Source organism: Heliangelus exortis, chromosome Z (genome assembly GCF_036169615.1).
Source record: "Heliangelus exortis chromosome Z, bHelExo1.hap1, whole genome shotgun sequence".
Lineage (NCBI taxonomy): Eukaryota > Metazoa > Chordata > Aves > Apodiformes > Trochilidae > Heliangelus > Heliangelus exortis.
The window spans coordinates 13874242-13889232 of record NC_092454.1 but is presented as its reverse complement, the minus strand read 5'-3'; the positions used below and the strand labels follow the sequence as shown (position 1 = coordinate 13889232).

General features: G+C 40.3%; 1 protein-coding gene across 2 annotated transcripts in view; it reads right to left on the bottom strand.

The window, feature by feature from the left end:
• The window catches only part of EGFLAM (EGF like, fibronectin type III and laminin G domains), a 73120-nt gene that overhangs the window by 4120 nt on the left and 54009 nt on the right, over positions 1–14991 (bottom strand). The window contains exons 15-21 of one of the 2 annotated variants that reach the window (XM_071730643.1): positions 14113–14356; positions 9648–9759; positions 7671–7787; positions 5665–5845; positions 3711–3734; positions 1530–1608; positions 592–735 (exon numbers count right to left, since the gene is read on the bottom strand). In XM_071730643.1, coding sequence (XP_071586744.1) covers positions 592–735; positions 1530–1608; positions 3711–3734; positions 5665–5845; positions 7671–7787; positions 9648–9759; positions 14113–14356 — 901 coding nt within the window. The remainder of the gene's footprint in view (positions 1–591; positions 736–1529; positions 1609–3710; positions 3735–5664; positions 5846–7670; positions 7788–9647; positions 9760–14112; positions 14357–14991) is intronic. The other variant, XM_071730642.1, reaches the window with a different exon arrangement.

Here is a 14991-nt window from a genome sequence, read left to right as displayed (position 1 = left end):
CATGGGTTCAGCTATTTCCCAATATTTCCCACTTTCAACTTTTGACAGTAATATTACAGGTTTCTTAGACAAGTAATTCTGTGATTGTTGGCAGTAGCAATGCCTGGTGTCATCTGGGTTTGTGCCACAGGGTGGGACATTTTGGGGTTTGAGAAAGTGGGGGCCCTGGTCCCATGTGCAGTCTCTAGTGAAGAGTGACCCTCATCATGGCCATCAGCAGGGTCTCCTTCCTTGACTCCTGCTCTCTCTTCACACCCTACACCTGCTCTGCTTAACTGAGATAGCAAGGGCTTCAAGGGTCATGAGGAGAGTTACGGAGAGCATTCATACCCTCATGGGAAGACTTTTGGAAAACGGCACTAGAAATCTGATGTTAAAGAAATGGGAGAGAGGGACTGAGAATGATGTGGAGCTGGGGGCATGTTACCTCTTCAGCTCACAGAGAAAAACAGGAACCATCACTGAACAAAATCTTGAGGATGTAATTGTCTCCCACTATAGCAAAGGACAAGCGCACTGGATGTGTACATGGAGATCCCTTGGAGCAGTGATTGTTCTGCATGCAGCAAAAATAAAGGACTGAAAGTTTACCTGAATATTAGTGCTCCTTCTTGAAGGCCTAGAGAAATGAAATCACTGTTCGGTCTCATGGGACTGTCTCCCCTCCACATCAAAAGACCTTCCTTCATAGTGGTTTTAAACCTCATGAACACATTCGTTCTTGATCCTGAAACCCTTGTTTAAGGAAGAAGCAGGAAATAAGAGTAAAATATTGAACTGGGACAGTCTTCTTTCAAACAAATCTAAAAGACGATGGCTCCACTGGTCTTGCTGGTTACGGTTTTGCCACTTGTCTACGTGCAGATGTGTGAGGGACTATGGTTCACATCCCCATTTCCAGCATTGCAGAGTGGAGGGATTTAACTTGGTCCTCCAGAATCCCAAATGCAATAGCTACTGGGTTACTCCAGACAAGTAAGATAAAATACTTTTTCTCCCCAAACCTAGTGTGAAATCCAGTCCAGTAGGTTTGCTGCCCTCAGAAGCCAATGGAAGAAGTATAAGAAAGGACAAATCAGAAAGTCCTGGTAGGTCAGTGGTACCAAGCTACACTGAACCCTAGCCAGTGCCTGAAATGAATGAGATGGATTAATTTGTTATAACAACCCCAACTTATGCATCTTCTAGGGTACAGAATTGCCCAAAATAATTTTGAAGAAGTAAATTCTAGCCCAAGCAGGAATCCTTAATCTCTTAACGGCTACTGTCTGCTTGTCTTTTCTTTGCTCTAAGAAAGCAGACAGCAGGTCAGATGTAGACTGTGCATACTACTTCCTTACAGCTTGCAAGATGCTGAGATAACAAACAGAGCTATAAGCATACACACAGAAATTGGGATTTTTCCTGAAATGTAGAAATATGGCAAATACAGCTTAAAACCCTTAAACATACAACATCTCTCAACATGCGGCTTCTAGCATTATGATGTTTAACAATGAGCATGTTTAGGTTCACAGGAGATATTTTACCTTTTCAGGATATCTGGATTGTCATATGTGAGGTAACTGCGACCAATAAATTGTGGGATTTCAATTGCTTCTGTAATGGCTGAAAACAAATTGGAAAAAGAAGATGACTGTGATTTAGCTGACACATGGAAGTGGAAGGAAAAACAGACAAGACTCTTGCATTTGGCAGCTACCTGCCGGTGTCACAGAACTGAGCTGAACTCACAGGCAGGTTTTAACTAAATGCATGGGCAGTAGTTGAGGCATTTAAACTGCCAGCAGTTCCTCGAGTTATGGCTTTCATGTCATAGTCCTAATGCATTGTTTCACCATAAACATTAGCACAGGAAAATATGAAGTACTGGGAAAACATTGCAAATTATACTTCTATCCCTCCCTTCACGTTCCTTGAATCTCTGTGTAGTTGAAGCCAAGTTCCTGCCAAAGCTTATGGATTAATCAGCTTGTGTTCTTAGTCTAAGAAACCCCTCCCCAAACCCCAGAGGAGCACCATGTACAGAGCATGTTCTGGGACCTCTCAACCCTGCAAAGCAAGGTGAGCTCCCCATTTTCTCCTTTTGTGTATGTGACTTTGCACAGAGCACCTTCTGCCACACAGGACTTACCCCCTGGAGAGCAGTGCAGGGGAAGGCTAAGCCTGGGGAGCACATACGGGGTGCCCCTAATGACTTTGGGTCTACTGAAAGCAACAGATGTTATGCTACAGGCTGTATAACAGAGTCTGCAAAGCCCCTTCATGTGTGTATTTAATATGCTGCAGTGCTCCTTTCATGGGTCATGACCTCCCCAGTGTCTCCCACACAGCATTTCCCACTCCTCCAGGGAATACATCTGTGGCACACAGCTGCTGGGACAGCACTACACATTGCAGCTGGACCTGGTATCCTGCTGCCATGGAGAAAACTGGCAAAATAACTCAACTCATCGGTGATATAAATCACTGAACATCCCTCATACACAGCCTTCAATAGGATTAGCACTGGCCTGAACAGATTTTCTTTTGAGTGAACATCCTACAGTTTGCTGTTGGTCTCTCATAACTGACTGATTCATAAAGGCCATTTTCATGAACGCCTTAAAGTAGCTGCCTTCATTCTCCTTGAGAACTAATCCCTTCAATCCAAAACTAATCCCATCTATATAAATTTCAAGCTTTCCAGGGCAGGGATGCTTGCTTTCTTTGTGCAATGCAAAAGCTGGCTAGGCTTAAGAACTCACTGTAACATAGATATGCAACAATTGGTGTAGTCTGGCAGTCAGTGACAGAAATACAAAATTTAGCTGTAAGTGCCTAGACTGAGCATTTTAGACGGTGACAAATGCCTGCTTTCATCCATACTGAAATCAGGAAAGCTGCCTAATGTGTCTAGAGAAACCACCACAGGCCATCCACAGCTGTCAGATACCTGCCAGCATCACTGGGAGATTACAAAAGACCTGTTTCACTCAGCCAGACGTTCCTCATCAGATCTGATGCTTTCTGCATGGGACAGTGTCTGACCACAGCAGATGGCAGCAGAGCATGAAAGGAGTCCTTTTTCCTCCATCACATCACACCCCAGCACTGGAGCCCAACTGCTCTTCCCTTTGGCAGGGGAAGGTGCCCAGGCCATGCAGAAGCCTTTGTGCCTGCTCTAGCACTCTGATTTCTCCTATGGGACTTGATGGGCATTTATCTCTGCTTGTTCTTCACTTGATGCATGGAATTTGGGCACAGAAAGCTTTTTTAGCCTACCCTTGATGAATGCAGAATCTTCACAACTGGAAAGGCAGTTGTGAAGCCCCAGTAAGGACAGCTATGACTAGATGCATTCACTCTCTCCCTGCTCATCACTATTTGACTGAGGGGCATCAAAATTCCCTTAACAAGGCAGGACTGAACTCTGAACTGCAGGGCAGCCTGAAGCAGCAGGCTTCAGACAGCCTCCTGGCCTCACTCAGACAGCCTCCTGGCCTCACTGCTTTGCCACTGCAGGTACAAGCTCTACACTTGTCAGGTGCTCTGGATGTAGTTTAAAATATCAAGAGAACAAGGTTTAAGGGAGTATTATATAACCCCATAAATAAATTTGTTTATTGATAGAAGCTTGCCAGGCTTAATGGAAATCCAGCATCCAGCTTGCTAGAGCAGACACGGATAGACAATGACAGAGCAGTTTTCAAATCATTTGCAGTACTTACTGTTTAGGCAGTAACTTCCACACTCTGCAGTGAGTCAGCACAAAACAAAACAAGAACATTCTGGGTTTATTTTTCTATAGCATGAAAATGTCTGTTCCAATGATTTTCCAGTTTCATGCCCACCTTCCTGCAAACCCATTATCCCACTTCCCTTTAGTACTCTTCAAAGCAGAACTCTTTAATTCTTAGTGGTTTGCCCAAGTATTTACTTTTATCTGCTCAACACACATAAAGATGTATGGTATAACCTCCAGTTCTGGTTTTCAAGCCCTATTAGACTCATCATGGTTTATGTGAGGATCAGCTCTAACGAGGGGAAAGCACCAGTTCATAGCAGAAATTCTGCTGAATCCTAGGCCAACGATACATCACTGTATGAATCAATAGCCTCATGCCAGTATGATTTACGTTGAGTTTTGTAAGTGGCACATATAATTTTGGAGTATGAAGTGTAGTTCATCACAAGCATTTTCTTTCTTTAGGATGTGGGGTTACAACAGCTCACCAGCAAAGAGGATGGAGACTGCACCTTCAGCCTCCCATATGCCCTCTAGCTGTTCTGAAGGAGGAGTAGAAACACACATGAATCCTGCCTCAGTTGTGTCTACACCCTACCAAAGAGACACAGGTAAGGATTCTTTTGAGAAATCTTCTCCAGGTTCATCAGAGGAGGACCTCCATGGTTACTCTCCATCCCTCAGCAAAACCATGAGCTTTTGGCAGCAGCTGAGGCTGCACAAGTGCAGGAAGACAGGAAAGCCACCTGAGCAGCAGCCACAAGCAGCAGAGCCGAAGACAGATAACTTGTGACCACTTTTAAATATGAATTAAGGTTGGATCCACATAGGAAGCAAAACCCAAGATCCAGACAAAGGCACAAGGCGCTTCAGACTGTGCAGGCCTGTGCACCCTCTTGGGTGACACAGGGGAACAGAGCAATTTTCTCTCCTCCCCTCAGAAAATCGAGGATAAATGATGTTGTTTCAGCTATTAGTTTACTAGTTAGACCACAAAAACATATGCAGATTTCTTGCACTGTATTTAATAAAATGGTCTTGTTCTAAGACACTATTTTTTTTTTTTTTTTTTTTTTTTTAAGAAGAGGTTAATCGGTTCATCATGATTTAACCAAAACACTAATTTTAACTTTGAAGTGTGCCCTGTGAGAAATGAAGGAGTGAGTGAAGACAATAGGGTCAGTCAGCTCTTTTGAACTGAGTTTGCTGTCACAAAATTTTCCCTCAGGAATTTTTCGAGATCAGGCCTGACAGAAGAGAAATATCTCCATCTAGTGGAATAACCCAAAGCACAATTTCCTTTTTTTTTTTTTTATTTTACCCCTTCATGAAACTCAAATCTAAGGTCTGAACTACTACAGTGGCTGTGAGGAAATAAGAATAATGTTCGTCTGGGTAGGTTTTCCTCCTTGATGGTTTCCACTACCATACAAAAGCAGGGCTTGTGCAGATCATAACATTACCATTAAAGCAGTCAGTGAATAAAAAAGGGCCAGACCAAAAAAGGGCCAGACCTTTCTGTATATGAGAACAGAGCTAGTTGTGAGCCCTAGGGAGAATAAAATTGCAAAGGTTACCAATGCTCGTGGTTCAGGACATAACATAATCAGAGAATGTTAGAGAACATTGGCAGGAATTCCCTTGTTGTATAGCACTGCATAATTAGGGAGGGTGTAAGAAGCACATGCTCAGGCTGGCTACCATGAGCAACCAGATACCATGCTATCTATGGATCATAGCTCTGTGCTGGGATAACAATTACAATGTTCCTAAATAACAAAATGAATTCTTCCCTGGGTATGTGGGATGTGCACAGGTGCAAAGGGAGCTCTGGTTTCTAGTTCAAGGTATGCATAAAACAGCAGTTTTAGGTGCTAAATCTCTCTTACTTTTGCAACTAGCTCCAGATCACTGGATCAAAACTCAGCCATGGTTACCTTTTTGGCAGTGTTGTCCATCGAAGCCTAGGGGGCAATCACATTCATAGCTGTCCTTCTTGGGAACACAGGTACCTCCATTTGCACATGGTGAGCTCACACAGGGGTGGGCAGCATTTGCCAGGTTGACTCCAAAAGTGAAATCTTGTTTCACATCAATTGTCCGGTCATTCAATATAATCTATGGGTTTAAAAACAAAACAAAACAAAACACAAACGCAAATAAAAAACCCCACAAAAAATCCCAAACAAAAAACCCAAAAAAACCCCAAAACCAACCAAACAAAAAAACAGAAAGAAAGGAGGCTTCAAAGGTCATGCTAAAACATATACCTTCCAAATTTTCTGTGTTGCAGTGCTAGTCAGAAACTTCTCTGAAAGACTTCAGACAAAGGTAAGGCTCAAAATGTAGCCAAAATCCCTATGTCTTGTGATGAATGTTTTCCAGTTGCAGCAGTTCAACTCATTCTGCTCCTTGCCCTGACCAGGTGAAGGTGAATTTATTTTGTGTTTTGTGACACACACTTGGGCAACCTCAATATGAGGTGAAGATGCATGGGATTTACCAATATTGTTTGAACACTAGCAGAGTCATGCACTAGAACTATAAAATTAGAAGAGCACTGCTGAGGAAGAAGTGTTTCTGAACTCGGGAATCTGCCCAGGAGATGACTTGACAACAGAAATGCTAAGCAGAATATATGTTTTTTCACATTTTCTATTACTTTCTATTATGGCATCTTGCCTGAAAGAAGATAGAGTTAAAAATGGATGAAAGATGTTATTGATGATTTCACAAAACTGTTTGTTATAAGCCCTAGAGAATTGTTAAATGTTGGGATTTTTCCAGTGTGCCAGCAACCTATGTTCTCCAGTATAAACTGACATTTTTATAATCTCATCTGATATCTTGGCAAAGAGTTTATATGTGGATACAACTTCTGATGTCAGCTATATAACAAGAAGAAGAACCTTTTCCCAAAGAAAGAGATTTTGAAGGCACAAGTGAAACTAGCCACAGTTCCTCTGGCTCCTTGCATAGCTCAGAAGATGGACCTCAGGGGGCTCTACTGGGAGAAGGGGTTGCATCAAGTGCATGTATCCTGTTTGAAACAGCATCAAAGGGATTTAATAACAAAAAATATCCAGTCCTTACATAAAGATGGACCAGTGAAGACTTCCCTGACTTCTCAGTTTCTAACTTCCAGATATGATGTTCCAGTGATTAACAGGACTCTTAAAAAAAGTGTATCCTATCTCCACTCATTTAAAACTAACCAAGGATTCAGGGCAAATCTTTCAGCTTTATCTAAATTATTTTAAGTATGCCTAACCTAGGGTGAGGTCAATCTGAATTTTCTTTTAATTATTTATTAGGACTTATTAAGAATTTATAGATTTATTCTCCAGAAAAGAATTGCACACATGCAGAGCTGACTTCACTGGAACATCACCCCTATAGTCTGCCATCAGTGAAAAAACTCTTTTCCATTCACGTGCCCTATGTAAAATTGTAGGAGGGGAGACAATATGGCATCCAAGTACTGCATGGTATAACAATACACTGCTTGGACTGGGATCTACTGTGATGTGCAGCTTTTTTCTCACTTGTTTCTGTTTTGGTTTCATCAGACATTTAGCTGACTCAGTTTGCATACCTTGAAGTATTCAAGCATTCCTTCTGTTAGCTTATTTATATAAAATGCTGAAGGACATGCTGAGGGCTCTCATCTTGATACAGATTTGTGTATTGTTCTGAACTTGATCCTGTTTGGCTTCTACTCAAGTGAAAACTATAGCAGTGAAAATATTTACTGGCTATTAAAGTTAGAATAACTTTTCATTTTGAAATATGTGTTTAGGCACTTTTTGGAAGGCTCCAGAGGTGAAATGTTGGACTACTTTGTTGAATTATTTGCCAGTGACGTAAGGGTTTTCACCTAAAGTGAGTACTGAGTAAAATGGAAATAAATGCCTTCATGGGCCCAGTTACTCTGTGCACATACCTTCTGGATGCTCCCACTGAAGGGCCTGAGGATCCCAGAGTTCTTCTTCACAGCATCATAACTAGGGACTCCACCAATAAATATTTCAGAGCTACACTTAATCTGTGTGAAAGCCCCCTGCAAGGAACGCAGAAATAACAGGTTATTAGAGTAGCTGGAACCATGCTTGTATCTTCAGAGTAGCTTACATTAGATGTTATAGCTTATTATAATGCCTTTTTAATTCTGTTAATTGCATTTCTTTGTACAATTCTCTCAGGAAAGCCATTGTAGGACACTCTACTGACAGTGTTTTACCCTAATAAGAACTGAAAAATCTCAAGTATTTCCTATGAGGAGAGGCTCAGAGAACTGCAAACGTTCAGTCCGGAGAAGAGGAGGCTGAGAGGAGACTTTGATGCTCTCTATAACTACCTGAAAGGAGGTTGTAGGGAGGTGGGTGCTGACCTGTTCTCTCAAGTAAACAGTGACAGAGGAAATGGCCTGAAGTTGCACCAGGGGAGGTTTAGACTTGATATTAGGAAGAATTTCTTTACTGAGAGAGTATTCAGGTATTGGAATGGGCTGTACAGGGAGGTGGTGGAGTCACCATTCCTGGAAGTATTCAAAAACCATGTAGACAAGTCACTTCAGGAGATACTATAGCAGGCATGGTGATATAGACATAAGTAAATGTATTTTATTTATTCTGGGGGGGATATTGAAAGTTGGACACAATGATCTTTTTCAACCATGACAATTCTCTGATTCTGTGATTCTATTTCAAAATCAGAATACTGAAGGAAGAATGATGGGAGATTGACTTATTTTGACTTCTGACTGCACTTCTAGCTATATTTCCAACTACTTGAGGGAGACTGGTGTGAATCTAGAACCAGAACTAAGTTCATAAATTTAAAATCAGAGCAAAGTTCACGTAACAGGCATTCACTTAATGTTTCCAACATCAGAAAATCTAATCCATAGCAAGATACAGGACTAAATGGAAGAAACATTGAGTTTGTATTAGCTACCAGAAGCAGTTGCTCAGGATACTCAGTGGGACTAGTCAGGATCCTGGAGTGAAGTGTAAGACCTTTAACAGCTAAGGACAGAATAGCTGCTTAACACCAGTCCTGCAGAAGCTTCTGTGATTTCATTGTTGTGCAGCCTTCTTCTGCAGCTGCACTGAGACACTTCAAAGAAAAAAATGGCCCACCTATTTTGGCCTGTCTATCTATCTATCTATTTATCTATCTATCTATCTATCTATCTATCTATCTATCTATCTATCAGCTGCTCTTGCCCAGTTAGGAAAATAAAAATAAAAAAAAATAAAAATCTGGGGTTTGATTTTCTGGTTCAACTTTCTACTAGGAAAAAAAAATTCTAAACAGTTCTAGCCTCAGGTTCTTGGAATAAAAAACTATGTCTGTGCATGCATATAATCTTACTAAAAACTCGACTCACTATGACCTCTTAGTGAATGATAAATAAAGTACAAGTCATCTACTTACCTAGGTATTCCATGTCTGTCCTGAAAAAGAGTAAGCTCTGTCCTGAAAATTTATTTTGAGAGGAAAAGGCAAAGAAAGAATATACTTTTGGGTGCCTTTCCAGAACAATATTCAGACAGAGAGAGGTAAAAACGGCTTTTTTTCTGCACATAATTTCCAGTTTCTTCCTTTACCAGACAATGCATTTCACAGTGAATACATTGTGCAATGGACACCCATAACCAGTAAATACCAAGAAAAGAGCCTCAAGAACATATATGAACCAAACTCAAAACCACGAGCAGGTAAAGTTGTGATTCCAGCTGCCTTTACAGGAATACCTGTCCTCAAAGGACTTTATGTGCAAATTTCTGATTTGGGGCTTGAAAAAGTGTTGTTCTAAGATTAATACTTTTTTGAGCGTTCAAGATTTTTAAGAGAAGCCTGTGTTGTTTACTATGCAATCACTTTTATTGTCTAACTGCCATATTCAGGACCTCACCTCAGCCATCCCTTCCACTGGCTTCTGTTTATCCACCTGTAGGATTCCATTCTTTGCTGTGCGTGATACTCGCAGCTCATGCCATTGACCCAGACTGACAGGTTCTTCACTCCTGTTTTAAGAGGAAGAAAACTCTCAATTTTTTTTAAGCCTTTACCTTTCTTATATTTTCAAATATTGTTGCCATGCTAAAAAGTCAAGTCCTCTGGGATATTTTTCTAAATAAATATTACAAATAGAATACTGTGCTTCTTTCCATATAGGGAAGTAACATAATTCCTCAGTCCCATCAGCAAATGAAAATAAGACCATGTTCCTATAGCAAAATCCAAGCATTCTACTTTTATTTGTAAATTAAACATGTCTATAAACAGCATGCAGCTCACCTACCTCCAAGCTACTTTTTTTTGTTCAGTCATTTACAAAACATAAAGACATTTTTTTGTCTCAGATACACATCCTGATTTCACCATGACATATAGCTAGAGACAAAGCTCCCCTGCTAATGGTCAGCCTCGTCCCCACATTCTTCAATCTCTTTTAAAACAGAACTACTTTGTGCTGGCTTATCAGCTCTACATGCATCTCATTACAGCCACATACAAACCTACACAGACATGCAGCCCGGCTGCTGTACATCAGGGGAAGTAACTAAAATATGACCCTAATGATGTGATGAGATCCTGGCTAGGAACAACAATCTCCAGTTGTGCAAAGCATTCACCCGTTTCAAAGGAAGCATTTTAATTTTTTTAAAAACTGTTCTTAACAATATTTATTAATTCAACACTAATGTGAATAGCAGCCTTTATAAAGAACAAACCCACATTCTCCTTAACAAGTTCTACACAACTTTGTTTCTTGTTTTCAGATATCATTTTACCACACTGGTTAAAACATTTTATGTCTAAATGTTATCTTGTAGCCGTTCGTCCAGGAAAAATATAAACTCAAATTTGATTCACTGGTCAATATGGAAGAATCAGAAGCTGTTATCTGGGACACCTGAAGACTCTAGCTTTCAATGAAGAAATACCAGATTTGAGGGGGGCTAAATAATGCCTCTTATTTTAAGGCTATTTATATTTTAAAATTAAGTTAAAAATTAAAGAACTGAGAAAAACTGTGGTTTGGAATAGTGAATAAATTGTGATTCAAAGGATGATTTAAAAAGGTTTATCATATTAAAAATGTGAAAATACCAATTTATTTTTTCTCAAGAAAAAACATCAACCTTTTTGAAACCTTTTTGTTGTATCTATTGTGCTCACCAATTTTGTGAAAGCCCATTTTAAGCTATTTAGACAAAGCTGGCAATATTACTTTGACACTTGGTTCAGAAAACCCTATTAAAAATATCACTGAGCAATTAATTCACTTGTCTTTTTTCATATGTACTGGCATTTGGGATCTAGCAACCTTGGGTAAATCAATAGGTAACAAAATTTAATCACCTTCAAGAAGTCAATATATATACACAAAGGAACCAGATAAAATGGGCTACCTAATAAGTGGCAATATGTACATTTTATCTCCTCTGCTGACTTGATCATCCCCATATTGACCCTCCTGCTCTGAGAGATTTAATTACAATTTGAGATGATTAAGCCTTACAGAGTTACCACTTCAGAATTGCATGCTATTTCTGAATTGCACAGGCTTTCTGAAGCCAGCATGAGTTTGGTAATGCTTTTTGCAAGCATTTGAACATTTCTGGCTCTTCATGTGATGTAAGGTTAAGGTTTGTTTCTTCCAAAGTAAACCAAAACTTAAAAAGTACACCAAATAACGAAGATCTTGATCATGCAAATGCCTGGCAAAGGGAGTTCTCAGGGGGTAACAAATTCTCCCAAGACATGTTGATAAAGAGCTCAGGTTGTGTATCTGCTGTCCTCTTGGCATCCCTCTTCTCCAGGAGTCCCCAGAGCATGGTGCTGCTTCCATCCTGGGACACTTTAGACCAAACCCAAGCTTCACCATTATTAGCTTTCCTGCTGCTGACATACATCAACGAGCTTGCCTCATCCTCAATTAGAAAGACATTAAAATTGCATTCTCATGATGACATAATATTTAACAGCCTGGTCCTGTAGAAAACATAAGTCAGGATGACCAGAGTGACATCACCATTCAGGACAAAGGTAGGTGTGGAGCAGTATGATGAAGACCAAGGCAGACTTTTAAGTGGATATTGTCTAAGCAGACACAAAAAACCAGCAATCTGCTTATCTTATTTAATCACTGACAGAGCTGATAAAGAGTGTGAGCTGCACACTTTATCTAGAAAAGGAGCTGAACAAGAAAGGCATCCTGAGAACTTTCAGCAAAGCCTGACAATATCATGGGTCTCCCACAGTTATCTCCCCACTCTCCTTTTTCCGTGGTGCTAGCTACCATCCTACTGCCTCTTCTGCTTTCCAGTAGAAAGAGGAAGTTTCAACCCCCAGGCAAGTGCTTGTGGCTCTTGTCACACCTTATAATCCTACATCTTGGTTAAACCTCAGTCCAAAGTGTTTTGAAGCAACAGAATATACTTGGGAGAAAAAAAGTTAAAAAAAAAAAAAAAAAATGCTGACTCTAATGTCCTATATTTGCCAGTAACTGGAATTAGAGGGCTGTAATCAGAAAAATATTGAAGGCTATTTTAAGAAGGGCCATTTTAGGATGGAGCAAAGGTCTCTGACACTAGATATTTCTGCCACTTTTCATAAGGAGAGAAGAACAGGGTAAGTATGGAGTGATTCTTCCCCTGATATATCACCCTGGCTTCTGGCAATGTCTCATTTAGCTATTTCCTGAGTCAGAGGCTGCATCCGTACAACTGTGTTTGATCTTCCTCAATGGAGCTTTCTTCAAATTTGCCTGCTTTTTTTTTCCCATGTATTTATAGTTCTGGCATCTGAATGCCTAGACAATTCATTTCCACAACTTATGTGATGGCTTGAGGAAAAAGAAAAAAAAAAAAAAAAAAAAAAAAGACAGTTCTTCTTATTTTCTGTCTGCAGTGTCACTCCTAAGTCTTGCATTTTGAAAAAATTCAGAATTATTCTTTCTTATTTAATTTCATGTCTTTCACAATTTAGAAACCTTCCACCAAACTCTTTTCCCGGTGGAAGGGTCCTGCTTTATTCTGCTTTATTTGTTGAAGCTGTTTCTTCCCCTCCCCTGGACATCAACACAACTACCCTTTTTCAATTTTTGCTTATTTATTCTGAAATGAAGTGACCAGAATGGCAGCAAGTTTTCAAGACTGGTTGCATTGTGAGTTTTGTAGGGGGATTTCCCCCTATTCCACTCCTAATCATTCTCTGTTTTTCCTGCATTTCTGTACTCTAGTTACCTGCTGCTTTCACAGAACTCACAGAGTCATTTCACATAATGACTCCAGGATCCTTCTCTACCTGACAATGCTAGCTGTATTGCCACAGATGTGGTTTATTAGGGTCGTGCATTTTCTGATTTTTGCTCCCCTGAAATTTCATCTCTGTCATCGAAATGGGTACATTTGCTTGAGTCCTTGTTCAGGTGGAAATCAGTACATTTCTCCTAATCACAGTATAGCTGAAGTTCCTGATGTGTCTATACATGGGAAATATGAGGCTTGCAGGCACTGTTCACATTTTGCATAACATTTATGTAGAGTATTTCTACATATTAGGTCAGCCTGCTGAAACTGGCAGCCTCTTGGACTACATCCAAGGTAGTGAGTAGCTCTACTCAGCCCATTGACTTTTCAGAAAAGCCCAGGGAACAGCTGCTCAGAGACTAGGCACTTGGTTCCACAGAGTGATAGCAGCCTTCCTGAGACATTTTGTTGCTTCTACCCTAGACCCTAATTTTAGGATGTGATGAATCATTGTCAGAAGATCTGTCTTTGTTTCAGAGCCTGGGGTGACTTGTTTAAACCATGTATTTATCTTTTAGTCTGCTTAAGTTATGAAAATTGGATACTAGCCTCGGACCCCTCAAAAAAACCAACAAACAGTGCTATGAGTAAAAAGGGAACCTGGTGTACCTTCTTCTGACACCTCCAGTCCAATACTTACTGTCTGGGACTGGAGACCATGAAGGAAGATGCTCACAGAAGTGCCAGCATTGTGCAAACCTGTGACTCGAAAGTATGTGCTCAAATAGTTATAGATATCCTATTGGCTATAGTACAACATCATGGAGGCAAGCAGGAAGTTTCTGCAATACCATACAGAAACAAAAGTAACATCGGCAATAAGATGGCAGCATCTTGTGGTAACTCTGATAATAAAGTCTGAAATACAAACTTATGTAGGAAGAAAATCCTATCCCCCAAATATAGTTCCAGTGTTCTTGCACTTCCTTAGAAAAAGTAGGCTCCAGAGACTGATGATGCACCATAGTTCATTACAGGCTATTACTCTTTTGAGCCCACTCCTCTCCTGGATCAGCACCATGGGACAGCTGGGAAGGAAACACAAGCAGTGCTGTTTACCTGATAACAGCTGTTCCTGAGCCACAGTCGAACCTGAACTCCACATAACCAGACACCATGTTGATGGAGAGGAAATCCTTGCTGTCTGTGTCATAGCTGTACAAAAGGACACCAGTCTCTAAATCTGGACGAAATGTCATCTCAAACTCCATGAAGGAAAGGTAATTCTGTGGTTCCAAGGGCCAGGGTGTGCTAGCAAATGACCTCAAGGACTCGTTGAACTGAGGTATGGCCAAGGTGAGTGCTGGAAAACCAGAATACACAAGCAGGTCACTTGAGGCTTCAATCTAAGGGGCTGGCTCCTACCAACCACTGTCAGTTCTCTTTGATAGGTACTTAAAGATAATGTTAAGAAAAACAACTTAAAAATGTTATCTTCCAAGCCAAAAACATTTTTTTTATCTTAGCCAACACTGGTTACAACCTTAATTCCTTCCTTTTCCAGGAATATATTTGTATTGCAAAGCTTTGTGCTCCTTTTCTTTAGTGTTTCACCACAGTGTTTTCTGAAGTAGTAAGCATGCACACTAAAAGTGGTGGCATGAGAAGTTCTGCAGCACAGAAAATAGTGCTATATATACTTGACTATTTGTACCTCTGAGATTTCAGCAGGAAATTTATATTGTGTCTTTTACATTTCAGTATATACAGCTGACATTGGTTTTAGGAGAAAAGCAGGAACTTTTGTAGAGTTAATGTGCAACTGTGTAGTCATACACTATTTTACCTTCTGAAAATTAAGTCTGAGATACTTAATTACAGTTATTTTAAACAAGTAAAAAGGTTTAAGAATCACTGGTTATGTAGGAGCTGAATATAGCCCCAAAGTGAACGCTGGGGAAGGGTTTCACAATGTGATTTTTAAAAGATAAAGTAACA